We start from the raw sequence: 27,442 nt of genomic DNA, 5'->3' as shown, positions 1-27,442 counted from the left end.
TATATATATATATATATATATATATATATAAAAATATATAAAAGAGTTTCTCGCTGTTTCTAAAAAATGCTGGATGCATTGTTAGACACAGTGATTTGACACACGAGGTATTACTGCACCTTAAGGTTTTAAAGTCTCATTTAAAAATATCTCGTTGGCAGCCCAGGGAGAGCTGAGCTGTGAGATACAGATACAGTTACTGTCTGGAAAGTAGCTGGCAGACAGAAGCGAGGGTATGTGGGGGGCTCAGATCCTAATTAAGGCATTTCTTCACCCTGAGAGGAGGCTGGTGAGCAGACCCTCGGCTGCAGCTGTGGTCTCCTCTTCTGTCCCTCTCATTACTCTTCTCCTCTCTGTTTATTGCTCAGCCAGTGCTCAGTTATCAGCACTCTGTTATCACAAATGAGGTTTGTTGCTGGGATCTCACTGTACCCTGACAATCAATAAGGAGTCGAAGTGTAAGGTGGGTGTGTAAGAGCCCCGGTTTAATTGATCAAAGGAGAGAAGCCAAACAATCTGAGCCTCAAGGGAAATATCTAAACTGAACCAACTAGATGAATAAATGTCTCTGCCATGGCTGCTGATCCAGCTGCAACATAAAATCCACTTTTTTAGTTTTGGCTTCACATTCTGATGTACATTCAAATCCTAAATTTTCTATTCAGACATAAATTAAATATATCCAGCAGTAGAAAGCATGCTTAACTGTTTCTTGTGAAAAAAATGGAACCTTTCCTTTTGCTTGACTAATTTTAATTCTGTGCCTCAAGTCAAACATCTTTTTTCTCTTCCTTGTGTATTTTGTCTCACAAAGTACTCACAGCTTAGATGGGAATGAGTGTTTAATAAATGTATGAGCAAGCTGAGTAGCATGGACATGTCTGGATTATGAAAACAATATTTTTAACATATTTTATTCATTTTCCATGTCAGTTTTCAGCACTCTGGAGATAAAAACATGGATTTAGTTGGAAACAACCATCCAACATTCATGATGTTTCTAAATGAATCAATCCAAACGTCTGCTCCTTAAATATTATCTTCACCTTGTCTGTTAAATGTACTGTTCCAAATTTCCTTACAGCTAATCTCAGCAGACAGTCTATCAACTTTCTGTGAGACATTGTGTGTGTTGGTCTTCCTTTTCTACAGCACAACATTCGGGGTGTAAAAAACAGACGTTTATGATTAAACCATAAAGCTGTGAGGTTTCCAAGGACACAAAGGAGTGGGAGAGTCACTCTGATCTTCAGCCCAGTTAAACATCGCTGAGTGGTTCGCTGATGGCAGCGGGCCAGACAGCCAAAGTCAACAGAAACACACGGCATTTAACGCACCACATTCATGCCTCTAATGCTGATCACAACAATAGTTCACTCAAAATGACCACTGACACATATGTCCTTATTTCTTTGCTGATATTGATGTGGTATGCCAAGTTTCAAAAGCTTTTATTAGCAAATAAAATCATTTTTATTAGAAGGCTAATTAGCGACCGGTCTTCTAATCTCAGACTCTAAGATTCATTAGAAAAAAGTCAGCCTCCCATCAGCTGAATATGAGTTTGTTCTTGATGTTTTTCTCCATCAGAAGTGACTTTTTAATGAAAAACATATAAAGAAATCAATGTGGAAAAGTGGGCATAAGTATATTTTTAGTTGCACTGGCCTCTAAGGCGACCACCAGTGGGTGTGCTGCAAAACTGTCTTAAGAAAATAATTTAACACAATGGACAATTAGCAGTCATGGTAGTAGTAGATGAGCCAAACCTTTTAAATGGGGATTGAAATGTTCAACATTTATTTTAACTTATTGATTTATGTGGCATGGACAGCTAACATTGCTAAAAAAACAAAAACAAAAAAAAAACACCAGAAGTAGCCAATTGGCTGATTTTCATCTGTTTTCTCTGGTCAGATGGAAATTTTTTCTTGTTAAAAATAAACAAAAGAAAATAGAAAACAAGGTTAAAAACAACTTAACTATCAATAAGTACAAAATAAAAGAAACTACAACACAATTGTTATCAGTACAACTAATACATTTCCTTCATCAAGATGGAAAAACACAAGCGGTCACACAGCAGGTTTAGGAGAAAGTATCTAATATTGAGAATAATGGCTGTAATCCTGCATCAGTAGCCGCTTTTCTTCATGTAACCGGGGGAAACGACTGCAAAGCGGGACAGAGGATCTCTAGATGAACGGAAAGCATTTTCATCCAGGACAGATGCTCAACGCTCTGGGAACATTTTTACTGATCTGGTACCAGCGGTACACGGTGAACGTACCGTCTCATTACCAGGTGAAGACATTATTTTGTCTTCACAGAATAATGTATTGCCAAAGGTAAAATAAAGTTGCTTCTTGTTTTGGTTCAAACCTGAGTGTTTCTGTGTTTAATTAGCACATGTGTAAAGCTTGAACTGCCACAGTAACAGCCTCACTGTTTCCTGCAGTGTGTGGATCCAGGGAGCTGGAAGAAAATACATCATTTTGTGTTTTTAAATTCCTCTTCTCCCCATCAGACCATGTGATCTTTCACTGTGAAGGAGAATCACACACAGGCTTACTAACATCTGCTGCCATATTTTAACTTCTCACTTTTAAGTTGTGAAAAATGATCCTTATGTTACAATATTCTTCAGCAGTTTCATGCATGTGAAGAAATTTAGTTGATAACAGAGCATTTTTCTTTGAAAACATAACAATCCAATTATATCAATCATGTTTTCCTTTTTTATAACAATCAGTCTGTTATGTAGATTGATGAAGGTCTTCAAATGTAGATTTTTCACACCACGACATGAACAGCTGCTCTTTTTTTCAGCAGAAGAGCCCTTTTGAAATCTCTCTGTTTTTCATTTATTATGAAAAATAAATGAAAAACAGAGTATTTCTTTATTTAAATGTTACCAGTGTAACACATTCTTGTAAGTTTGTCCAACATGACAACCGTTCGGACTGAAGGCAGATTGTGAGTCAGTGCTCTACCTTTTCATGTTTTTTTCCTTTTCTTTCTTATCTTTAATAATTTTTTAAAAGGTTTTATTGGCTCTAGTGACGATTATTTGATAGTGAACTGACAGAAAAGTGGCTTATAAGAGAAGGGGAAGACATGTGGCAAAGGTCATTAAGCCAGGAATTGAACCTGTGACGGCTGCATCCATATGTGGGTTGTGCATAACCCCTGAGCCACCACAGCACCATGGTGTTATTTTATTAATCCTAAGAATGTCTTAAAATGCACCTTTATTTCTTTTACCCACAGCTGTTCACTAATGCATGTGTTCCTTTTCAAATTCATCAAATTGTTCTTATTTGTTTTTTGATCTTTCAAAAAGCTGTTTTTTTTTAATCTGACATTTTCAGAAATGTCAAAAAACAAATTTATTTTCACATGAGTAAACACATATTAGCAGTGAGATTAAGAAACTTGTGCAGGATTCTGCTTTCTGTCCTTTTTTTGCACCTGCACCCCAAAAGGTCTGTAAATATAAACATATAGACATTTGATCTAAAGACCAATTTAAAATGGTTCCTACATTTTTGCAGCTCAGCTCCCTCTGAGGCAGACCTCTGGTTGCCCTCAGCAGAGTGTTTGCAGGTTAAAGGAGACAGCAGTTCAGTCTCAGCCCTCAGGTTTCCCTTCAGACTGTCATTCTGAAAACCTATTCAGATATATGTGCTGTTGGTCCAAGTGTTGTCCAGATGCTTCGAAAAATGTTGCATGGAACATTGACCCAGCTCTTCTCTTACATGTTGAGTTTAGTTTTAAAGTTTCACAGAAACTCGTTTTAAATCAACTACAAAGGTCTTTATATCCTCTGTGTGCAAGAAAAAATCCAGTTAGGTTTGAAAGCACTAAATATTTTTAATATATTTTTAATCTTTTGCTTGAAAGAATTCTGCTGTTTTCGTGATTTTATAGTTATTGTTGCATATCAGTAATGTGGATAATGATTTATTGGTTTCATGACTCAGGCAGGTTTTCGGATTAACGGTTTTTCGCTTTCATAGAAGAACAGGCTCTTTCTTCAGAATGACAATGAAGCAAATATTTGTTTTGTAAAAAGAGATTAACTGAAATCCACTAAACTGACTCACCAAGACTAAAAAAAAATAAAATAAAAAAACATCTACAGTGATGCAACAATGTAAATATGTAAGCAGAAGTGAACCGCGACATATCTGGAATGTCATGGGCAAACCAGCGTCACCAGTGCTGGTGAAGAGAGTTTGAGCTCATCAACGTTCCACTTCAGGCAGAATTGTTGTGAATTTGTCCGACAAGAAGCAGCACTCACAAACATGACTTCTGCAAAGGTCAGTGAACACACCACGGGTTTGTAGCGGCAGGAAGTGCAGCCGGAGAGGTCAGGAGTGAAATGTTTTCTCAACGACTTGTTATCTGAGCTCAGTCTGGATCCACAGAGAGCAGATTCAGGTCAGGAACAAAGTCAAAACAACGATTACTTACAGACAGTGTGTTGTCTATCCTCCCTCTAGGGACTATTTCATCATATTTTTATATTTCATATGTGATATTTCAACCCAAAACAAAATTAATTGGAACTTTTGAAGATGGTGGCACATGGTTGTTCTCTGAAGAACTGATTGCAGCTTGAATTTCTGCCAAACATTTTATTTTCAAACTTTGAAACAGTATTTTATCCTGAAATGTGCTTTTGAAGGCCACTGAAATCTGATAATACAAAATATTGAGAGCCTCATGAGTCCAAATGGTGTTTGTATTAAAGAGAAGCTCATGCTGCGACTCTTTCAGGGCCATTACTGACAATGGAAACAACCTCTGTCTAAATCCATACTCCATACACACACTGGCACACAAAACACAATACATAATCACCAGGAAACAGAAATGTCATCTTGAAAAAGGTCAGCAGGCATTCTCCTTCACCACGGCTCTCACTGAGGAGACAAAATGATCTGGCTGCTTCCCGTCCCAGTCATCTGTAAAACGATTCAGCCAATCTTTACATTTTAACTGCTTCAAGATGGTCAACGCATTATTTCCCTCAGTTGAGAAATGTTTAAGCTTTGATTGATCAGATTTCAGGTTTTATACCAAAAGACTCTAAAATCAAACATTTGGTTTCTACACATTAAAAAGTGACTGAAGTTGATGAAGTTAACAAAGCTGACGTCAAACACACTCCACACTGACTGGAGTGGGAGTCATCAGATGACAAACTGAAATCTTTCAGAGAAAAACGTTGAGATGGATGCTGATAGAAAAAATGTTTGAATTTTTCTTCCCAAGCAAACCACAAGTCATAACTGACATGAGGAGAATTAATAATGTCCATCAAGTTATGCTCCTGTAAATGAACCTGGTTTGGTTCTGCTGTGTCTTTGCTTGCAGTGGTTTTGTGAAAGGTTTGGTTATTTGCGCTGATGGAAACATTTGTTGCTGCATGTGCGGGGCTGGCTGAGTAACCGGCTGCGGCTCTGAAGCCAGGCTGTGCTGAAGGGATCTGCAGTGATTGTGTTGCTGTAATTGCCTCATGGGTTCAGCTTGGTTCTCCATTATTGTTCTCAAACAGAGGCAGGGTTGTGTTACATGCACTGCCTCTTTCTGTGTCTGTACACCAGTGGGGACAAAATACTGGAGGCTTCTTTTCACAAAACCAAATCAAAACTCTTTATGTTTACATTAACAATAACTTCAATCCCGTATTTGCAATTATTAACTAGTTTTAAAGTTTTTTTTATGCAGGTCACCTTTTAGTTTGAGAGATATTTTTGTTGTGGTTGCCTACAAACCCTGATATACAGCTGAAACCAGAAGTTTACATACACCAAATGTAAAGACACATCCACCGTTTTCTCTCTATCTGAAGTTAAATCAAGCTAAACTTTTCTTATCATAGTTGATGTGAATTATCAGAATTTCCATTTTCTAAGTACCAAAAAACATAGCGAGAACATTTTTAGAGATTTTTTTGTAACTTTTTACAAATTCAGACATTTACATGAAAAATGTTTACTGTCTCTTTAAACAACGTAGGAAAGCCAAGATGATGATGTCATGGCTTTGGAAACTTCTGACAGCTTAGCTGTCTCATTGTTTCCATTACAAATGTTTGCAAACCTTTGTCTGTAATCCGCTAATGATAAAAAAAACACAGTTCTGACTTTGTGTTGTTTCTTCTAAGTATTTAACTCAATTAAAATCACGTGGATGAGTCTGTTCACATGATGAGTAATTTTAAAAATACGCTATGCCATCATCTTCCTACCACTTCCTGTCTTCTTCTTCTTCATGGTTTGCGCCAGTGGCAGCATCTGGTTGCTGCTCATGTAACTGGTATGATGCAGAGCAATATTTCTATTACTGTTCTGCAGAATACAATTATTTCTATAAGGCTGAAAAACCAACTCATTATACCTCAAAAACGTTTTTATCAAAAAACATTTTTTTTTTTCAAAATTGCCCAATTTTATGGTCAATGAAAATGCAGCTAGTGAACAAAAAAAAGCTTTTGTGCCTTTTTATTCACTGTATGTAAACTTCTGGTTCAGATTGAAGCAATTAATCAGAAGCTAAAACTGAATGAGAGACAGAAGGAGCATGTTTTATTATTTCAGTGTAATTACTTAGAATAAAGTATCACTATTGTAAGCAGAGTGCTTTGTGGGGAATGTATAAATATGTAAATATGTATAAAATGTCAGATGTGATAGCTATAGAACTACATTCACCTGCTTTAATCTTCCTAACAATGCAGTGCTGCCATTCGCCTGATACAAAAAGGTTTTGTGCCAGCAGAGTCCATTTCCTGCTTTGGTAATAGTGTTATAAGGTGAACTATGATCTAATAAAGCTCAGTGAAGAGAAGAGTGCTGCTGAAGCTGCAACCTAAAAGCCTGGCAAGAGTTAAAACATTTGACATATTGGCCTTTAAAACTGATTTTCCATATTAAAGCTGAACAAACTGCAGCTTGTATTGCACTTGAAAAAATTCTCCACTGCCCAGCAGAAACAGCTGATGTGATTACTTTTGACCTTTGTGTCTTTTTGAAACAAGGAGAGACCTCAGACAACGGAGCGATTGTAATTGTGCTGGTAATGACCTTGAGTTGAGGTTAATAAGTAGGATAACCTCTGACCCTGAGGTGAGGAACGCACCGTGCCGGCCTTCGCCGCCTCGACGCAGATTAAAGGTTTGCAGAGACAATTCTTAGAGGAGTTAACATGTTTTAAAGCTAAGCCCAATCAGCTCCTTTCCTGAGGAAAATAATTTTAAATGAGTAGTTTGTATAATTGAACATGTTGCTGGACTGTAAGTTTTTTTTAAATAAAGTGCTTCAAGTCGACACATTCAGTTTAATCCATCCATTCATGCGACGCTTCACACTTGTGTGTGTATTTATAATGTGCAGTTTGAAAAATTACACAGTAAAAATCAAAGTTTACCACTTCCTGTTTACTTATTTGTCAGAGAAAAATATTTATATAAAAATAACTTGTTTCTGTAAAATCTTTGATAGCCGATCAAAAGCAATTTAAAAATGAATCAAACATGAACCAGAAGTTTCCTGGCGACTGTTGATGCAGAAACTGTTGCTATGGAAACACGAGTAAACGTTGGTATAGCTGTTTAAAGGCCATGTTCTGTGTTTTCAGGCATCACTTTGGACATGTAGAGAGGAAAAGAATCGATTAAAAAAACAATTTGTGAGACGACAGAAGAGATTCAGTCTCAGCAGCAGCAGGAGTTTAAATAGAGAAAATACACATTTTATTTTGGTAGTTCACTTCTGCTTACCATCAAGTTAAATTAGTCAAATTCAACTTGATGGTTTGATCAACTCAACAAACGTGTCAGGAGGGAGAAAGTATGGGCCGGTTTTTAAGCTAGCTATTTACACATTTTGTCTGTGAGCCTCAGTGAGGTTTGCTGCTTCCACAGACAAATTATCTGGACTTTAACCTGTAAAAAACAACTTGGCAGTTTCTTTGTTTAGTTCTTCTGTCCCTCAGTTCTGGCGCCTCAAAGTGATCAGGTATTTGTAAAAGGTTAATTCCCTCCCCTGTCACAATGTCCTGCGTCCTTCAGCCATTTGTATTTCTCTTTCCATGTGACTTTCTGCTACATTTATTCAGCAGTTTATTGTTGGCCGAGGCAATCATCCTGATGTACAAAGGATCTTTGAATTTTTCATGAGAAAATAAAACTCCCATTCATAGTCAATTCAAACAGGTCACAGTATTCATAATGTATAAGTTTAAAAGCAGGAGCTCGAGATAAAAGTCCTCTTGTGCAGGTAAAGGAAGATGGAAGGAAACCTAGAAAGAGCCATGAGTTCATCGAGGTGCTTTCTCAAAAAGAGTGAGATGGAAGTGCACATATAGATGGGAAGAGTGGTGGGTCATAACAGAAATAAAATAAAATTGACATTGAAAGTTTAGTGAAAAAGTTCAGGTGTAATGTGCAGAGGAGGGGGGTGAGGACAGAGCATGTTTTATTAAATCTGAGGGAATAAAAGGAGATCGAAGAAAACGAGAGCCAGGGAAATAAAAGTACAGAGGCTGATGAATAGATCCAAGGACTTTCTGCCTGTAAATGAATAAGGGCTTAAATCATGTCCTAACAGGACACAACTGTGTTTGCTGCTATTTATTAACCAAGGATAGAAACAGAGAAAAGGCTCCAAATAGAGGAGAAAGGTAAAAGAGAGGAAGGACAAACCAAGATAAAGTGTGATTTCTAATGAACGGCTCATAATTTAAAAGAGACGCAATCAGCCGACATGAAACCTTCGTAGACATTTAATCACGCAGAAATACTCAGACCTTTAGGACCAATGCAGCAAATTACAGTAGTGATGTTTTATCAAAGATCTGCTTTTTAGGGTCATCATTTTTCAAATGATAAGATCATCTATCAAGAAAGCAACTTTTGTTTAACAAATGTGATTTTCTGAGTTTTTCAGACGGATGAGTCGTGGTTCTGGTTGCTCCTTCAGTTTACGTGGCTTAAACACCAAAGTTACAATCAAATGCAGATTTCCCTCCGTTTCTTTCACCGACTATAATAACCTTTATTTTCTCCTCTTAGTTGATGCACTCAAGTTAAATGGGTTGTCAAATGTTTACTTCTAATTTGCAGCAGACGCTAGAAAGTCATCAACACAATTTAATTTGTCCAACACACTCCTCGCAAATTGGAAATACAATGTGCACATGGGTCCAGGTTTAAAAATACCAACATGGCGCTTCTTCATCGTGAGATCATGGACTCTGTAAAAATGAAATTCTAATAAATGCTGAGTTTAGGTGCAACTTATCCGACTGACATATTCATGTAAATTATATTCAGAAATTTACCTCTGACTTTAGATTTCTAATGTAGTTAACATGCCATGTTTATATCCTGATTTATAAATATCAATCAAATAGAGATTGATATTTCTTAATTAATAAATTAAAGCTTTCGGTTGTAAATCAGATTCCAGTATTAATCTCTGCTTTATTAATGAAGCAAATTCATCAGCTGGGTTTCATTTTTGATCTTTGAAGAGCAGATTCTTCTTTTCCATCATAAACTCCAAGGACTAGTAAAAACCTGAAAGATACATTTCTAAGTTTTTAGTGTGTTGATTTCATTTATTTTTATATTCATTTTTCCTCAAACAGAAATGTTCAAGTTCAACATTAAGAAAAAAAAAAAAAAACGTTTTATGTTGTAAACACTAAAGTGAACATCAGTTCATCACCCACCAGATGTTTTTCTGATTTTAATGGACAACTTTAAATTAGAATAGAACATTCTTCAAAGAGAGAGAGATGCCACAGAGGGTCACTTGGATTCAGGACCGAGCTTTGACTAGGACATTTCAATAGATGATTAGAGTCAGTTTTAGGGCTGTTGTAAATCATTATTTTACTAATTGAATTGAGTAATCTATCAATTATTCTGACAATTAGTCAGATCATTGAATAAACAAAATTGTCTTGTTCTGTAGTAGTTTTTTAAACTAATGAGAAATAAGTAAAAACTGTTAACTCAAACATTACTTCTGTCTCAAGTTTGAAATATGATTTTTCCCCCCCAAGAATAAAAACAGATGAGAAATCAAACATTTCACTTTAACTTTCAAAAGCTAAAAAGCAAACTTAAATGTAAGCATAAGTAAACACTGAAAATACTTTTTTTGAATGAAATATATATTTGTAGTAATTTTTTTCTCTTTCTCTGCAGTGCTTCTTTCTGTTTCTTGCCATCTCCCTCCGTAGCTGCTAATAGCACTTAGCATTTGTGAAAAGCTCATTGGCAGAAGTGAGAGCATTGGGCAACACAAATAATCACCCGGCTGGAACGCAGTGAAATAAACAGAAAAACATAATTTAACTTGAGGAATTTAAAAAATCAAGCTACTCAAATCATTGGCTATTTGATCAATGCTCTTCTTTCCCAGACTTTCATTTGACGGATGATGATGGATCATCACAGATTGTTTTTCTTCCACTTCCTAGTTATTCAGTACAGTACAGTGGCTTCCTAATAATAATGTGGTCATAATGTGTTCGATGTGAACATCTTCAGGAGGTAATAATATTTTTGCTGGTCACTGCAGGATAGAGATGATAAGCACTTAGTGGTTCAACACCATAAACGTCACTTTGGTTATCAGCTGGGAGGGAAAAATGGAACAAAATAGTTTATTCAGCAAAAACTGCTGAAAGCTGAAAGTTCTTGCTGCTGGCAGATCAGCTTTCCTACTGATCCAATTCATTTTCTGCATTTGACACTTTTAAGCTCATAAGCAGCAAAAAGCTCTTGTAATCTAATGGTTATGATATAATTCAGAGCCGTTCCTTTATGTTAGACCGGCCCATGTGTAATGAGCTTTGTTAAGAAGCAATAAGATTTTCTGTAACGTTTAAGTTGTAGAATGTGTGTATGTGAACCTTTTGTTTGTGAAATGTTTGTTACCTTTTTGGGTGTGTCCTTGTAGCGGCCATCTTGGAACCTACTAAGGAGGAGGCCCGCCTCAAACCCAGCTCTTTTATAGAAGAAGCCATGTTTGCTGGAGTTTGATTGGCTGGGCAGTTAATTGAGAAGGCGGGGACAACAGTATATAAAGAGACTGCTGGCTGAAAGTGGAGAGACAAGTGGAAACAAAAATAAATTAGATATAAGAGAGCTGTTTCAGAGATCGTCAGGGGATGTAGTTTTTTGTAGTATTTTTCTTTTTCTTAGTAAAACGGGTATTATGGGGAGATTATAAGCGTCTGGTCCATACTCCAACCTGGAAATGCACCTAAAAGTTGTTTGCCAACCACCATAAAAAAAAGAAGAAGAAACTTGAGAGACTGAAAGTTAAGAGACTGATGGGAAAGCTGCCATTTTGTCTTGTGAGTGAACTATGCTGTGCTGAAGGAGGCCTAATCACCTTAGTTCATGGTACAGCCAACTTTGAGTTTTCCTTCCACACCACACCTCTCAGTGTAACAAGCTTTTAATTAGTTTAACAAAGCAATGACTCTTTGAATGTTTCTTTGAGGCAGGGAGGAAAGCATTTTTCTATTTCCTCCTTCCTTCAGCGTCCCATCGATCAAGAGAAGCATCCGTCTGCTTTGGTCAAACTGCCCTGTCTCTGTCTCTCTCTGCAAACTGAAGTCGACCTGCTGCAGGTTTCTGCAATACGAGGAACCTGATCTCAGAATTCAGTGATATGAAGTGACGTTCCATACGTTGCTGCTCAGCTCTTCCTTTTACCCAGTGAATCATCCGGCTCCCTGTCAGGTATCGTACGCATTCAAGATTTTTTTCATTTATCCAACATTTGCAGTTTGAGGCCAATTGTGATTTGCTTAAGTGCTCTCCTTTTCTTCCACTGTCGTCTAACTAATCCTGCAGCATAAACGTTTTCCACTGTGAATGTGTAGTTTAATGCTGTGATCAGATGACGACTCCTTTGATTTTATTCCTTAGTGAAATGGCAACCTGATCAAAATAACAACTCTGTGGCCTGGTGCTGATCCAAAATCAATGTTTTATCCACGTCTTCATGGTTTCTACATCAGATAACAGCAATGATATGCTGGATAAGTTCAGTTAATGCAATGCACAGCCTCCCCCTGCCAAGTCACAGATATTCACAGTTCCCAATCTGCAATGATTGCAAATCACAAACAGAGCAGCTAATAAAATGAGAAAAGGAGCAAAATGTTTTTTCTCAGCAAGTTTTATTGTTGAGAAGGGTGAAGAACTGGAGCACTGTAATTAGCAAAGTGTGGGATTGTTAAGCGTTTGGATGCTTTTTCAGCCTCGGGTTGTAAATGTTGGAACACTGTTATAAATTTGCCGATGTTTGCTTCCAGCCTGAAGGCAGCAGAAGTAGCAAACATGTCCACTAATGCAGGCTGGATGATTCCCACACTAAGGATCCCATTGGAAATACTTTGCTGCTGCGCACCAAGCATAAAATTGCCTAATTAGATGTAATGCTCTTAAATTTATTTTCTAGATCCATAACTATTTATATTCTGTATTTAAATTATAACCTTTAATTGATTTAGCACCTGATTCTCAGACGGTGTTTTATCTGTTTCTTCTTCAGTGCTGCTGCTGCCAGCGAGTCTCAACAGTAAACACATTTACTGCTTATTGCAAACATATGGACAACTTTTCCTGTAAATGCAGAAAGATTCTGCTTGCTTGTCAATGAAGAGACAGGCCACGGGAAAACCAGGAGGAAGAACACTTCAAAAAGTGTTCATCAGAGCAGAAAAAGATTAAAAGGATAAAAAAAAACCACAAATTTCTGAGAAAACTGATTTTTCTTGCAAACCTTGTTTTAGTCATGTAGAAACGGCAGTTTTGTAGGTTTAAAATGTTAAACTTTACGTTTGCATTCTGATTGCTAACAGAGTAAATATGAGATGTTTTGTTGTGTGGGAGAAACTTAGCGCTGATTAACATACCGGGCTTTATTGGATGTTAATTTTGTTTTGGCCAATAAGATTAACGTTTAAAAGAAACAGCTGCCCACTAAACATCGCCACCATGATGGAGGTCCGCTGGTGGATCCAGCATTTAGTGCCTGAACCCAGAGGGGTTTTCAGGGTCATGATCCCTCTGGAGATGAAGGTGTTTTTTATTGTTGTCATGGTCACTGTTCTTCTGAATATGTGTTTGTGTTTTTATGTTATTTTTCTTGCTTCTTCAGGTTGTTCCTTGTATTTATAGCTCCTAGTTTGTTATTGTATTTTATTTGCACATTTCCTTTAAATGATGTTAGCTGCTGGATGTTAGAAGTGTTTACACACCAGATTATATTTACACAATGTTTTTTTTATTTTTATTTCGTGTAAATAGTTTGTTATGGCTTTTATGAACAAATATGTGTATATTGTCCCTTTTTTTCAAATAATCCTATAATTTTTAATGACTGCATTATTTCTCCTGTTTAAATTTGCCCTCCATGTATAATCTCTATTTCTTATTCTGTCTGTTTACCTGTAACTTCCTGCTGGTACACTTGAAGTTCCCAAAGGTGGGACAATAAAGGATATTTCTATTCTAATTTATTCGTACCTTCTTGCTGCAATCAGGCTTTGAACCATCAAAGGAACTTTGATGGTTCTTGGTGTTGATATTCATGGTGTTGTATGAATATAAGATACTGAGACTGTTGGTCACAACCACAACCTGATGACTCATCACTAAGATCTCTTCCTTTACACTTGGAGCTGGGAAATCAAAAAGTCTTCAGATGAAAACCGACTGTGTCTCCGTTCTTCCCTTTTTCTTATCAATCCACTAATTCACCTCTTTCAAGGACTTCATCTATTACCTTCACTTATCTGCAATTTTATTCTTTCAGCAGCTGAAGATGAATTATACAGCGACTTAAACTCCTTATCAGGGAAAGGAGAGAAGCGGCATTGTGTTATTAGGACGTCGTTTCTGATCAGAATCCTCAGTGGAGCAGCAGCATGGCCTCCTGAGGTTCTGGCTGAACGGTTTTACTGACATCATAAATCTTAATTGCCACTAATGGAGGAACCATAAAACCAGGAGTCAGTACCTCTGTAGGACAAAGTGCTGAGGAATCGTGAATCCTGCAGATTTAATGAGGTTCCGTCTGAACTCCAGTCCGCTTCTGTCACCGTAGCTACAGCTGTTAGGTGTTCAGTAGAGTGACTATATTATCTTCAGTTGGGATTTCTCTTCCATGCATGAATGAGTCAAAGAAACTCTGGGTATGTTTTTGATGAGGGAACGACATCATAACATTATGTACCGTAAATCTCAAAAAGGTTCGTTCTGCATAATACTCACCCCTTAAAGACCTGCCGTCACTGCAGAAACCTGCAGAGCTCTCAGGTCTTCTGGTTCTGGTCTGCATCCCAGAATCAGAACCAAACATGGTAAAGCAACGTTCAGTTTTTATGCTCCTTTCCTTTAAATCAAGGTGAAAAACTGTTGAAAGTTGCATTTGACTAACTGGACTAAAACTGTTTCTTGCTTCTCTTTATTTTGTCACTGTAATGTTCATTGTGTTTTAGATTTAAACATAAAAAGCAGTTTTTAGATGAAAACTACAATCTGAATGTGTTTTATAAATAAACTTGACTTCTGTTCTTCAGACTTGAGTCCCTTCAGTCGGTTTCTGTCCTTCTGTTCTCACTCTGCTGCTCTTTCTGCTCCAGTGTTGACTTCAGAAATCACTCGCTTCGTAGCAAGACATCACATTCAAATATTCAGTGCTTCCTGTTGAGCCGAGGTGTCATTTTACTGTCAGAATTACCATCCATCCACCCTGGAAGACAATGAAATCTGTCTTTCCTCTTCGCTTCACAGGCATCAAGATGATGTGTTTCACTGGACAGAGTGACATAATGTCTAATCTCCACTTACATGTCAGAAAAATGCTAGTTTCTTTTTTTCTATAATCATGCCATTAATGGCTTTGAATATATATATACTGTATATTTATCTTTGCTATTTTCTAGCTTTTTGTGTTGGTTCTTCAGGGAAACCAGGTCTGCAAGGTTTTCTGAATTTTTCATGCAAAGTTTCTCTTTTTCAGCCATCAAGGAGAATAATAATGAAAAGAAAGCAAGAAATCCAATAGTTGGAATGCGAATAAGTCAGAACTTCATGTTTGGCTTCTAAAATTGGTTTATCGCAGTTGGTAAATAAAACGCTGAAATAGGTTTTATTTTCATTTGAAAGAAAGTTAAAATGACTTTGCTTATATAAACAGAGTTTACATCAACTGAATCGACACCTAGGCTTAAAAATCAAAATAAGGAATTAAAATGGTGCGAGCAGAGTAAAATAAATGCCTTCACAGATCCACTGATCCTGACAAGACGTCTACAACCTGCATGTGTGGAAATGTTACGGCTGATTACTGCTGTTTAAATACATCCCAGAAAATGGTAAACCACCAACTTATTGTCTTTGTTTATTTATTCATTTCATAAGCCAAGAAAAATATACAATTTAAATTCAAGCTTCAGCAAAAACTCTTACTGCATGTTTAACAAGCCAGCTAGCACAGTTGTTCATTCTGCTGAATGCAGACAACAGCAACAAGTAAGTTTATGTAGCTCAGTGCCGGAGTCATGAGATTCAGAAAAAAGTGACAAATTTATTCTGCAGATATTCAGATGCAACAAATAACACAAAGTTAACATTCAGCCTTAATTACAAAAGTGTTAATCTGCAATTTTGTTGATTTTTGTTAAAACATTAGAAATTCATTCATGAGTTTCCTTCAACTTCACAATTAAACCTGCTGACATTTGTGACTGGAACTTAAAATAAAGTTGAGGGCGTGTGGATAGTTTTGTCTCTGATCTTTGTGGATCACGACTCAGGCACCGAGCAAAATGCAGTCCACAAGAAACACACTGATAGATACCAGACACTTTCTGAGCATAAGAAAGAACACAACAGAAACACCTAGGAAATACTCTTTTTTCGGTACGCATTATTATAACACCAACAGTTTTTTAGAAATAGATTTTAAACAAGATTTCTTTTGACATTCATGTGGTCTGTAGGATGTAAACAAACGAAAGCGAGCTCTCTGCTTCCTGATGCAAAGAGCTGACGATATAGAATCATTACAGATGCTGTGAGATAGCCGACAGTTTTACATCAAGAACAACAAGCGAAATATCATGAGTATTATATGAACGATGAGGTCATGGTTCTTTTACATCGAGAATGTTCTCGTCAAATGTCTGTACAGAGTCAAGAGGCAGAAAAGTGACGCTGACTTCCCCAGGAAACGAGGATTTCTGCCGACTCAGACTGACCTGCTACAAAGAAACCACACCAAACGATTTCAGAAAATATCGTTGCTTCTTTAGTTTTAACAGTTACAGTTAAGCACAAAGAGCCTCACAGCGGCGATGCGACACTTCTTCATAAAGAGGGACTCACCTTGATACTCCGACTAGTTTTCCTAAAAAATCGGCTAGGTTGTAAAAAAAAAGGTGACCGGTATTCATAAAACTCTCATAACAGAGAGACTTTATCATCAAGGTAAAGCTCCAGCTTTGGTAAATTTGAGTCAAATGTAAGCAGAGATTAAATTTTATAAGCAGGAAAACAATCTACAGCAGCAGAAGCTCTTCTAAACACATATTAGTGATTTACTACCAGTAATTAAATTAGCCAGTAGCTATAAAACAATACATTTTCACAGAAAAGTTTAGATGTCAATAAACCAATCAATAACAAAATATCAATGGAAATATGGAACAAGCTGATCAGAAATTGTTGCTTTATTGCCAATAAATATTTTCAGACTTTGAGAAGATTAAAAATTATTTTGATATACAATTTTTATTTAAATAAAAAGTTTAGTTTATTATCAAAGAACATATTTGTACAGTTTTTTTTTTGTAATCTAAAAAACATTTTTGTAGATTTCATCCTAATTTTAGGATGAAAAATGTTGGAGATTTCATTTTCATCTTGATGACACGCTGACTAATGACTAGCAAGAAAACTCCTGTTCACATTTCCTTTTTATGCATTTTTCAGTCTGTATTTAGTTTTTATTTTAATGTTTTACTGAAAACGGTCCTTTTTATTAATATATTTTACTTACAGCTTACTTAACAGAGCGATCTTCTGTGGGTAGGATATTGCCTGCTCCCCACCTCTCAGTAGAACCCCAGTTCAGAGGAAAAGTCTGAAGCGTCGCTTCAGCCTGATGATTTAAAAGCAAATAGGATTTCCAAAACAAAATCTAAAATGTTCACTGTAAACAATCAGTGAATATTAGGTATAATATATATAATATTATATATAATATTAGAATAAAACTGGAGGCAGAAGAAGAAAATGTCTACAATTGTAAATGTCAGGTGCCATAGACCCTGTCTAAGGTTCTTATGTAAAAATCTATTTTTATTGATCTTCACATTAATAACTTAAATGATCATTGAACAGAAAGGCTGATTTTACTGTCTGTGACCCATAAAGGGCAATGACAGGGCAGCACTGCAGTTTTCCTGTGTGAGGATAAAGTTTTAGTTAATAAAATGCTTTGGATTAGATTTTAGCAAAGCTGAAGTCTTTCTTTTTGGGCCAGATCTCCTGCTATTCTCTGAGGGTTTATGAATACGGGTCAGAACCGCTATAAAGTAGCTGCAAAGCACCATTAAATACTAGAACAAATTGTATCCAGCCAAAGAGCAAGCTTCAATAACAGACCTCACTTGATATTTAAGGCAGTGTACGTTTATGGAATCAAATAAAAGGTAATCGTCTGCAGCAAAGAGCAGAAACATTTTTTTTAACAAACAGCCGAATTACTCACAAACCATAAACTTACTCTGAGCAACAGGAAAGTATCCCAGCTTGCAGTCCTCTGATTCTAATGACAACAGGCCAGTCAAGGAAAATGAAAGAAAAAAAGACATCTTACAGAAACTCACACTTACAGAAATTACATGAAGTGACAAAGATTTTAAAGGGGACACCAGCCCTGAGACATACAGAGCACATGTAGCAGGTTAAAGCTCAGACAGCCCACAGTAAAAACTACTGCAGTAAAACTGCATTAAAAGAAAGGATGGAAATCAGGAAACAGTCTTCATCCATCTGCTTGGGTAAATCCTCAAACACAGAGCCACGTAAGCAAAGGGGCGCAGATTTGTTAGCAATGTCAAAACAAAGTCAACAAAACTACAAATACAGATCCAGCAACAGGCAGTTTCTCACAAACTAAGAGTCTGTCTCTTTAAACTGAAGGAAAGTTAGACTAAATTTCTTTTGAAAGAGGAAAGGCAACAGGAACGAAAGCAATGTTCGCATTAAGCTTTTTATTCAGGCAGCTTGGTGGCTGCGGCCTTTAGCAAGCCAGTTGCTGGTTCCAGTCTCAGAAAGGGCTTTTGTTCTGCATGTTCTCTGTGTGGCTTTGCAAACAGCAGATCATTCCCATATGAACATGCATGTAAGCATTCGACTCTTACTTATGGTCTGGTATGCATGGATGTTTTGTCTTTGTGTTTCCCTGCAGCTGCGTTTCCATGACAGATGAGCACAAATCTTTGTCTATTATGTCAAAAAAACACAAAGTCATAAGTGATGTGTTTCTATTAAATAAGAAATGAGATTAAAGCCAAATGTGAACGAGCTTGTTCACACGATAAGTCATTAAAAATCATGGCAGTAACAGATGTAAACAGTAAATATTTTCATAATTCAGTCATGATGCGAGCGACTCATCATCTGTCAGCCAATCAGAGGAGATGTCTGCATCTTATTCAGGCCCAATTACTTCCTAGTGGCGACATATGAAGTGTTTTGGGAAAATTGTAATTGATTTTACAGATCAATGGATTCAACACATTCGAATGGCAACTTTAATCACGTGGCTCATGTGATGTTTTGCTAAATAAATCTTTTCATCCTAGCGGAAAAGCTTTTTATCAAACATGAGTTTTTGCTAAATTGGTGTGTTTCCATGCAAGAAGCAAATTTATTTTTATAACTTCAACTTGTGCAATTTCATGATTAATGGAATTGCAGCTTCTGATCTTTTCAGGGTCTGCCGTGACTCTTGCCTGTTGTCATAGATGTGTGATGTCACAGGTTCCCAAAAATATAAGTTAAGAAAATAACATCCAGTCACAACTATCAAAAATGATGAGAATATCTTCTAAAATCAATGTTTCAGGGCTGATTTCCACTTTATTACACCAAGAAGAGAGACAGACATAGATACAGAGAGAGAGCCCCTTTGTCCCTTGATATGGGGTCAGAACCCTGCGACCCCTTCATGATGCCTGGGGTCAATGCTGCTCCAGCATTGGGGTTCACATTAAACACTCCGAGAACCCGACCCCAGACCTGAGCAGCTTTACACTTCAAAAATAATAATAATAAAGCAACTCGGATCATCAGAACTGATTAGTCTGTGGTTGTATTACCTCTGCGCCTCGGCCTCATGTCAGCCGCAGAGCGAATCTGGATGAGATCCAAACCTGCAGGTTTAGATGCTCCTGGTGTTTAAACAGGATTTCCTGAGCCTTTGTATTCATTTCTATATCCAAGCGTTTCCAGCATCCTCTTTGTGTAACTTTTTTTTGATATGCTGGAAGTGAAATTTTAAAAATTTGTTTTATCTATTCATAAATTTGAAGACAAACATGATGAAGAAAAACATCCATATGCTGTAAATTTTTGGATTTTCTTAAAAATTAATTTAAACAATTTTCTTAAAGGTTTTGGTTTGTAGATTCTGACTATTCCTATTTTATGCTGATCCCAGATAATTAGCCATGTTTCTGAATCCAATGTACATCTAATTTACAGAACAGGTTAGTCAAATAAAATAGTATTTTTTAATCCAGGTAACAGATTACAATATAATTTGTTTGTTGCACAATTGCAGCTCTAATTTGCAAAGCGCATGCCTGTGTAATAATCCTTTCAGAGGTGACCCAGCAAAATCACCTCAAACAGTCAGTTATTCTGATCCATAGAGGATAATAACATAAATATATAAAACTATTTATAACCTTGGTCCAACCCCAGTCAGTCTCAGTCGTTGCTTTCAGTTGGTTATTTTCCTCCTCAGGGTGACCAGGTCCACTTCAGTCTACATGGAATGAAGTACAGCAGGTAATGTTTGCAATGTTAGGTATCAACATTTATGTCTTTAACATTCAAAATACAAAACAATATAGGGTTATATTTTTTTCTAAATTGCAGCAGTAGGGTTTATCTCTTATTTAGCTTTTTGTTTCTGGCTGAAATGTGTTCTGGGTCATTTGGGGGTCAAATGGTTGGACGTTTTTGGGATTGTTAGCAAATCTAATATTTCAGATTGTTGCTGTTTCCCTAAATTTTGTCCACTTCAATGGATCAGAACTTAAGTTTTCTAAAAGCTATGGAGGTCCAACTCCTGGTCACCCAACCTTCACCCAGAGCACTTTATATTCTCTGCTGTCATAAAAACAAAGAAACTCTCAAACTTGGTAAACAACAACATTCCTAAGGCTTCTGCTCTTTCTAAATACCTTCAAAGATTTGGTTTATAAGACTAATGGCAATCGTGTGACCTAACAGTTCAACAATAAGTGACCTCACTTTGTTCTAATATTAACCCAATTCATTGGAAAACACATTTATAATCCAACCTTTACTCCAATGTCATAAATGATAAGAACTCAGAACAAAACGTAAACATCTTAGTACGACCTGAACAGCAACGGCCCCCTGCTGGTGACAGCAGAGCACTGCAGGCCTTTCATCCAACACTGAAGTACTTCAGACCAAACATGAACTTGGAAAGCTGCAGCACTCAGCAGTGATGAAAACTCTGTTTCACATTTGGACCTTCAGTTTGTGGTTCTGGCTGCTACAGAGCCGATCTGTACATCAGCCGCTGCTGTTCCTCCATAACCAAGGCAGTGCTTGGACGGTTTCACAGATTTGGTGTCTGTAGCTGCTACCAATGCTTCTGCTGTTCAAATGCTTTCTGAAAATGTGAGTTTGTAACCAGAAGGTTTGGCAGTTATGTGCAGGAGCAGCAGACTCCTGCAGTGTGTGCCCATGAAGGTTTGAGCTAAAATCCCAAACCTTAAGATACTTACACTGGTTTTGTGATCAAAGTTGACTCCTTAAGCAGAACGTCTTAAGGCTTGTTTAAAATGCACCAGCAGGTGTAGCTTTTCCCAGTTTGGGCCACAGCTGAGCTTCGTCCATGTCAGGCACCTCAAACCAACGACCAGTTGTCCCATCGAAGCGGTTGGTATTTCTAGGCTCTCTGAGCCTTTAGATGTTGTGTTCTTAACATCTTTCCTAAATTCTTTTCCTTTCAAACCCATCTTGCTCGTCTCCCTCCCCCCCGCCCCATGCCAGTCTGCGAGTTGGGGGGCGGGAGGGCTCGTGCCGCTAGAGAGCCGTGATCTGAGTCAGCTCTGTGTTGGAGTTTCCTGTCCCATGAGTCTCTCCCCTCTGCGTGGGGACGACCCCCACCAAAGGAAGCTCCACGCCTAGTCATGCTGGATTCGCCGTCCCTGCACCGGGCCCCCTGCCGTCCCCGCCCTTGTAGCTGTAGGCCGCTGCCACCTCCCTGGCGATGCTCCTCATTCTGCCTGACTGCTGGGTGTCGAGGCGGAACGGAGACGGCTGACAGAACTCACGGAAGCAACGCTTGAAGTTTTCGTCCAGGAAAGCGTAGAGCACGGGATTCAGGCCACTGTTGATGTAGCCCAGAGCGATGCAGAAGTGGAACATGACCACGGCGTACATGCTCCTCAGGATGAAGCCCAGAGACTGAGCCAGGACCAGGATGTGGATGGGCGTCCAGCAGACGACAAACGCCGCCACCACCACCAGGACCATCCTGGTGATGCGCCGCAGGTTGCGATCCTTTTCCTTGGAGCCAGACAGGATGCGAACGTTTCGAAGGCGTTTCACCATCAGGCTGTAGCAGATGCTGATGATGGCCATGGGGATGAGGAAGGAGAAGAGGAAGACGCAGGTGCCAAAAATAGGTTCCCACTGATCCTTTGGTTCATTGAAAACCAAAATGCACTCAGTACCTGCAGGCGAACATGAACATAAAGGAAGAGAAACTCGGTTACAAATGCAAGACAATGACTTCTTTTTTACAAAATAATCAGCTCTGAAGAAGAAACAATATTTTAAAAAATGATCAACTTTTCAAACATTATATTTTCTATTGCATTCCATTCTAATCTATTCTGCTTGGACTCGATTACAATTTTTAATCAAGTTAATTAAAGTGTCTGTAGTTAATTTATGAATTCACATTTTAATGACAAACCACATAAATAAAAAAATAAGCAACATTTTTAAGTCTAAAATCTTTTTTGCTGCTAAATTTTTTAATAAACACATTAGCTGAAAACAGAGATATTTCATGTTTTTAATCTATTATTTAGTTTATTCAAACAGAATTACTCCTATTTGTAGATGAGCAGATTAACTGAACTGTTAAATTAAAAGTTTTCTTTTTAAATAATACATTTATGGAACACATTCAAGACCATTTCTTTTTAAATTAAGGGTAAGATAGTCTTTTTCAAGTAAATATTGCCACTAAATTGTTAGTGACAAAATCATTTACACAGTGGACCTGATTAATTAAAATAGTCCCAAACTAGAGCGTGTCATGAGTTTAATTCACAAAGAAAGACGCTTCAGATATCTGTCAACCCACACAATGCAGCAGATCAAATTTTGTCCCTTAATGGAGGAAATTGCAAAAAGTTTCAGCAAAAAGTTTCAAAATTAAAATGTTAAGCATAAATTTAGAGGATGATCCCCATAATTCATAGAAAATCCGTCCAGGGTGTCAAACGTCTGAAGCTCAGCTTCGGTGCTGCAGGTGTAATTCCTCCAGTTTAAACATTTCTACAGCAGAACATCAACCCACAATGTATTCTAAAGAATTGTCTTGAATTTTCTGAATCATTATAATGTCTCCATTATTGCCAGAATTCTGAAAACAGGAAAGAATCTCCAGCTAAAGGACATAATGATTGAGATAATGTGGAGAAAAGTTATGGAAGACCAAATGAACACAGACAGGAGTCGATACTCGCTGGAGTCGGTTTAATCAGCTTAATCAAAAACACTTTGCTGTAAAGGATGAAGAGTAAATGCCTGAGGAAGGAAGTCAGGAAAGAAATTTGTCTGAATCAGTGAAGAATTAAGTTTAAACACAAAAAGCCCAAGAACATTATGGATGAGGTGAAAGGAAGACACATTTTAAATGTGGTATGCAAATTTGGCTAAAGGAATCCTTTGATTAAAGACAATAATGATAGAGCAAAAAAAAGAAGCTGAAATTGTGTAAAATAAGATCCTAGCAATAATTCTGTATGTTTTCTGCCTTTATTTAATGATCCATTGTATTTTCTTTGCTGTGCTGCCTCTTTGAGTTTCGCAAAAGTTCAACACGGATTCAAGAACTAGAACTTTGGTACCACTTGTGATTGAGGTAAGTTTCATAAGAATCTCTTGAAACATACATATGAAAACATATATGTATGTATATTGTCGGTAAAGTCATAATTTAGGACCAAAGTTAAACATGAAAGTATGACATCATCACAGCTGAGACCAGGTGTTGCACATCAAACAGCTGCATGATGTTAAAGGAAATCCTGTCTACTCAGGTGAGACAGTTATTGGGGTGACTCATTCAAATTTGTAAGGCCTCATATCTTGTGTACCTTGGTACATAATCAAACTTTTTGTAAATATTTGAGTTTGTAGGATTTTTATTTTCTGACATTTTCCGGGTGGGAAGGGCATAAACTCAGAGACGACTGAAAACATATCATATTGTCATTTGCTGACTTTGCTTAGTGAGTTTTTGCATTCATACTAAAACAACTTTCATATTTATACATCACCTGCTGACTCAACATGTCAACCAAAAGACAATATGTAGCAGTCTAAGAAATGCGACTGGTCAAAGTGGAAAGTTCAACATGAGGAAGACATTTATGTTTGAGCTTCAACTCTCTCCGCCCAGGACTCTGCGCTAATGCTAGCTCCTGTGCTAACACAGAGTTTATTTTCAGCTTTGGTCATTACTGCTGCCCTTTAGCAGTAAGTTTAACAACATTTCTGTTTGCTACTTTCATTGTTGAAATTTCTGCAGAGTTACTTTCCTCAGGCACCAAAAGAGCAGGCAGCAATTTGCTTCCTTCGATATTGCAGACGTGTTTCTAATGTGTTGAAATATGGAACATCATCATGTACTTTATGGAATTATTTTGGATATTTAAAACGTTTTTTATGGTTCTAAGCTTTTCTGTTTTCCAAAGAAGGGAATGTACAGTAATCTGCTGCTGAAACCTTCCTCTCATAACCACTGATTGCTGGAGAAACCATCCCTTGTTGATCTTAACTGCATGTTTTATACAGAACTATTGACACATAATGGTGAATCATATTTTCAGTTCTGCCTGTACAGCATCCAGTATTTAAGAAAACCTTTTCTGCACATGCAGGTGGTTCCAAACTCGTTTAGTGCAGTAAAGCACTGCTCACTCCAGAGTGCTCCTGGTTTGTAAGTCACTTTGCATAAAAGTGCCAGGTAAATCAATTTAATCTCACAAACACACACACACAGAAGCTGCGTTTGTCAAGGCAGTGTCACACACTGCGATGATAAACACCGAGCGCTGCTCAGGTCAAGTGGGGATGTCGGCGTTGGAAAGCAGAACGGAGCGACGGGAAGTCAAACTGACTGGGATGAAACTGACTCTGCTGATGAAATGTTCCAGCACATTCTGCAAATTCCACTTAACTGAAAATAATCTAACCCTGAAGGATTTGTTTTTGGAAATATGCTGTGATTGAGCATGTTGTTTGTTTTTTATCTGTCACTTTGTGGACAAGTTTCTACTTTGACATTAAGAATTTTGCAAATTCTTTGGTAAAAAAAAAAAAAAAAAGCTCAATTTTGTTGATCATGATGGATTTGTAAATCCATAAAATGTGTAAAAAAATCCATTTTCACAGTGTCTACTTTCTGTAGACACTGAAAATAAATTCCTCTGACAGATTGTGGCTCTCCAACGTCCTGCAAGGTTTTCCTATTTCACCGTTACGACTTCCTCATTTAAGGGAGAACATCTTTTGGTTTTATTCAGATATAAAACTCACTATAACAAGCTTTATATCTCTAAACAGAAAACTATCTTGTTACATGAGATTTAAATCCTGTTTCTGGGAGCCAACGCCTCCATATTGACTCTTAAATCATGCTGAACAGGAAAACCATGTTTCTCTCTTTTACATATAAATGAAGATCTGGAGAATTACATTTTTTATCATTAATAACTGTAGAAGTTACATTTGATAAAAACACACAGTTCTCCACAGGCCAAATAAAAGTTAAAGCTCCCCGGAGCAAAAGTTTATAATTTTCTTGCATCACCAGCTTTAGATAAATGAGGAGGAGGGAAAACCTCTCACACATACTAATCTTCAATCAATGAGAAGATTTGTTTTAAGTTCTGCTTTTGGCTGCATTTCATGTCTTAACCATAAGCCTTAAGAAAAGCAAGAGAGACATTATTTTTGGTCTTAAGCCTCATTAGCAGACAGATTTTTAATGTCTCTGATCCTCTTAATAGAATATTCATCCTGTAATAAAAGTGTTTCCCCAAATCCTTTAGGAAATCAAGCATGAATCAATATTGTATGTTAAAAGTCGGCTGTATTTCTGCAAGTATTAAGCTTTCGCATGTATGATGCACATATCATTTTTGAAGCATTATTTTTATTTTGAAATAAATCATTTTGCAGTGAAGGCCGATAAGGCAGCCCAGACGCAAAATAAACTGCAAAACAGTCGAGATAAAATCCAATCAGTCGGAAATAGGAACTGGTAGAAAAAAAAAAGAATCTGTGATCTATTATTCCATTTACTGGATGTTTTTATGTGTTGCATTTCACAGGGCCACAAGTGCTCAGGATTTATAGTGTGTGGGTGTTCCTGTTAAAAATGGAAGCCCAGGCTCCATTATTGCCACGTTCCACCCATTGATCAAAAGCACAGTTAAAGTCCGTGTGAAAGGACGGTGATAACCACCTCCATGGAGCCGAGGCGTCCGCTTTATTAAAAAAAGGGGAGAAAAACAGCTATAGATGCTATCACCACGTCCTCCGAGGAGCACAATGCAGGCTTTAAAAATTAAACTTTACCAGCAGCGGCAGATATAATGGCAGTATTGATGCATGTGGGCTAATAATCCATATTTATAAAGGTCAAGTCGGATATGAGAGCGAGCATTGCTGCAGTTTCCCAATGCAGAGGCGTAATCTGCAGAAATGAGGCAAATCTGGAATGACGCCAGTGAAACGTGTGATGCTGAGTGGAGATGTCAGTTTTAATTTCTGTCTTTGTTTCATCTTTTCAATCTCACTTATGTGTGAATGGTTTCCTCTCAAACGCTGCTGATGGTTTTCAAACCTCTGCCTTCAGAAGGAGCTCGGTTAATGGTCAGCACTTTGGTCCTGGTTTTCCTCAGATCCTCGCTGACAGCCTGTCAGCATATCGATGCTTCAGGCAGGAAACTGTCCACACATTCGCTTCAGCTGCAGAAAAACTCTTAATAAGGAACGGTGAACTGGACCAGGTAGAGAGCTGCAGATGTCCTTCAGATGTCTTTTCCTTCTACTTTGACTGGGCCATTCACACAAGAATGCATTTTGATCTAAACATCTCCAGAGAAGTTTCAGCAAAGATTTGACAAATAAAGCAACAGGCAGGAGAAGGAGGCAGAGCTGCAGCAGGTTGTTTGTCTTGTTGGAGGAAACAACCTGAGGGACAGGGACGGTTGAACCAGAGACATGGTAAAACATGCCGGCCTGGACTGAATTATTAACACCTTTGCTCTCTGTAGCAACAACAGGCACTTTGTTCACTTAGAAAAACATCTGATATAAAGTGAAAGAAATTCCTCTCTGCTACTGACCATTGCAGACCGACGTTGGTTCTAAATAACCGGGTCATAGTTTAGCTTTTCTGTGGTTTTATTACCAAACCAGAGTTTGTCCATGCATTTAAGTGATGAGGCAATTGAAAGGAAACAGAGTTTACAGCTCAGCTCCCTCTGGGTTTATTCTGGGACTTTTCTTTATTAAACCTTCACCAGGCTCATCCCAAGTCCTCGTCTGCATTTTGGCCCTCAAGGCCCAAACATCACAATGATCACTTTACTGCACCAACAACCAAACGGCACGCTCCGCCATTTCACCTGCAGCAAAAACAATTTCTGCTGCTGCCACGGACGCAGGGACAGATGTGATCTGCTGTCAGTGGGTAACACTTTACTTTTGAAGGCAGAAGGCAGCATCATCACGAGCTCTTTAAGATGCTTTACAGGCATCTCAAACCTGCACAGCCTAGAAAGTTGTCAGCAAAATGTGTAAATCATG

General features: G+C 37.7%; 1 protein-coding gene and 1 long non-coding RNA gene across 2 annotated transcripts in view; one reads left to right on the top strand and one right to left on the bottom strand.

The window, feature by feature from the left end:
• The first annotated feature begins 10,891 nt into the window (after positions 1-10,891).
• Positions 10,892-13,559, top strand: LOC103148198 (uncharacterized). Its single transcript, XR_477331.2, has 3 exons — positions 10,892-11,434; positions 11,539-11,776; positions 12,594-13,559. It is a non-coding gene; the product is annotated as an uncharacterized LOC103148198 (long non-coding RNA).
• Positions 13,560-15,724: 2,165 nt separating this feature from the next.
• The window catches only part of oprl1 (opiate receptor-like 1), a 73,724-nt gene continuing 62,006 nt past the window's right edge, over positions 15,725-27,442 (bottom strand). The window contains exon 6 of the mRNA XM_016679040.1: positions 15,725-22,059. Within this exon, the coding sequence (XP_016534526.1) occupies positions 21,512-22,059 (548 nt within the window). The 3' untranslated portion in view covers positions 15,725-21,511. The remainder of the gene's footprint in view (positions 22,060-27,442) is intronic.

Source organism: Poecilia formosa, unplaced genomic scaffold (genome assembly GCF_000485575.1).
Source record: "Poecilia formosa unplaced genomic scaffold, Poecilia_formosa-5.1.2 Scaffold200, whole genome shotgun sequence".
NCBI lineage: Eukaryota > Metazoa > Chordata > Actinopteri > Cyprinodontiformes > Poeciliidae > Poecilia > Poecilia formosa.
The sequence above is the reverse complement of the archived record's forward strand: the minus strand, read 5'-3'. Positions and strand labels throughout refer to the sequence as shown.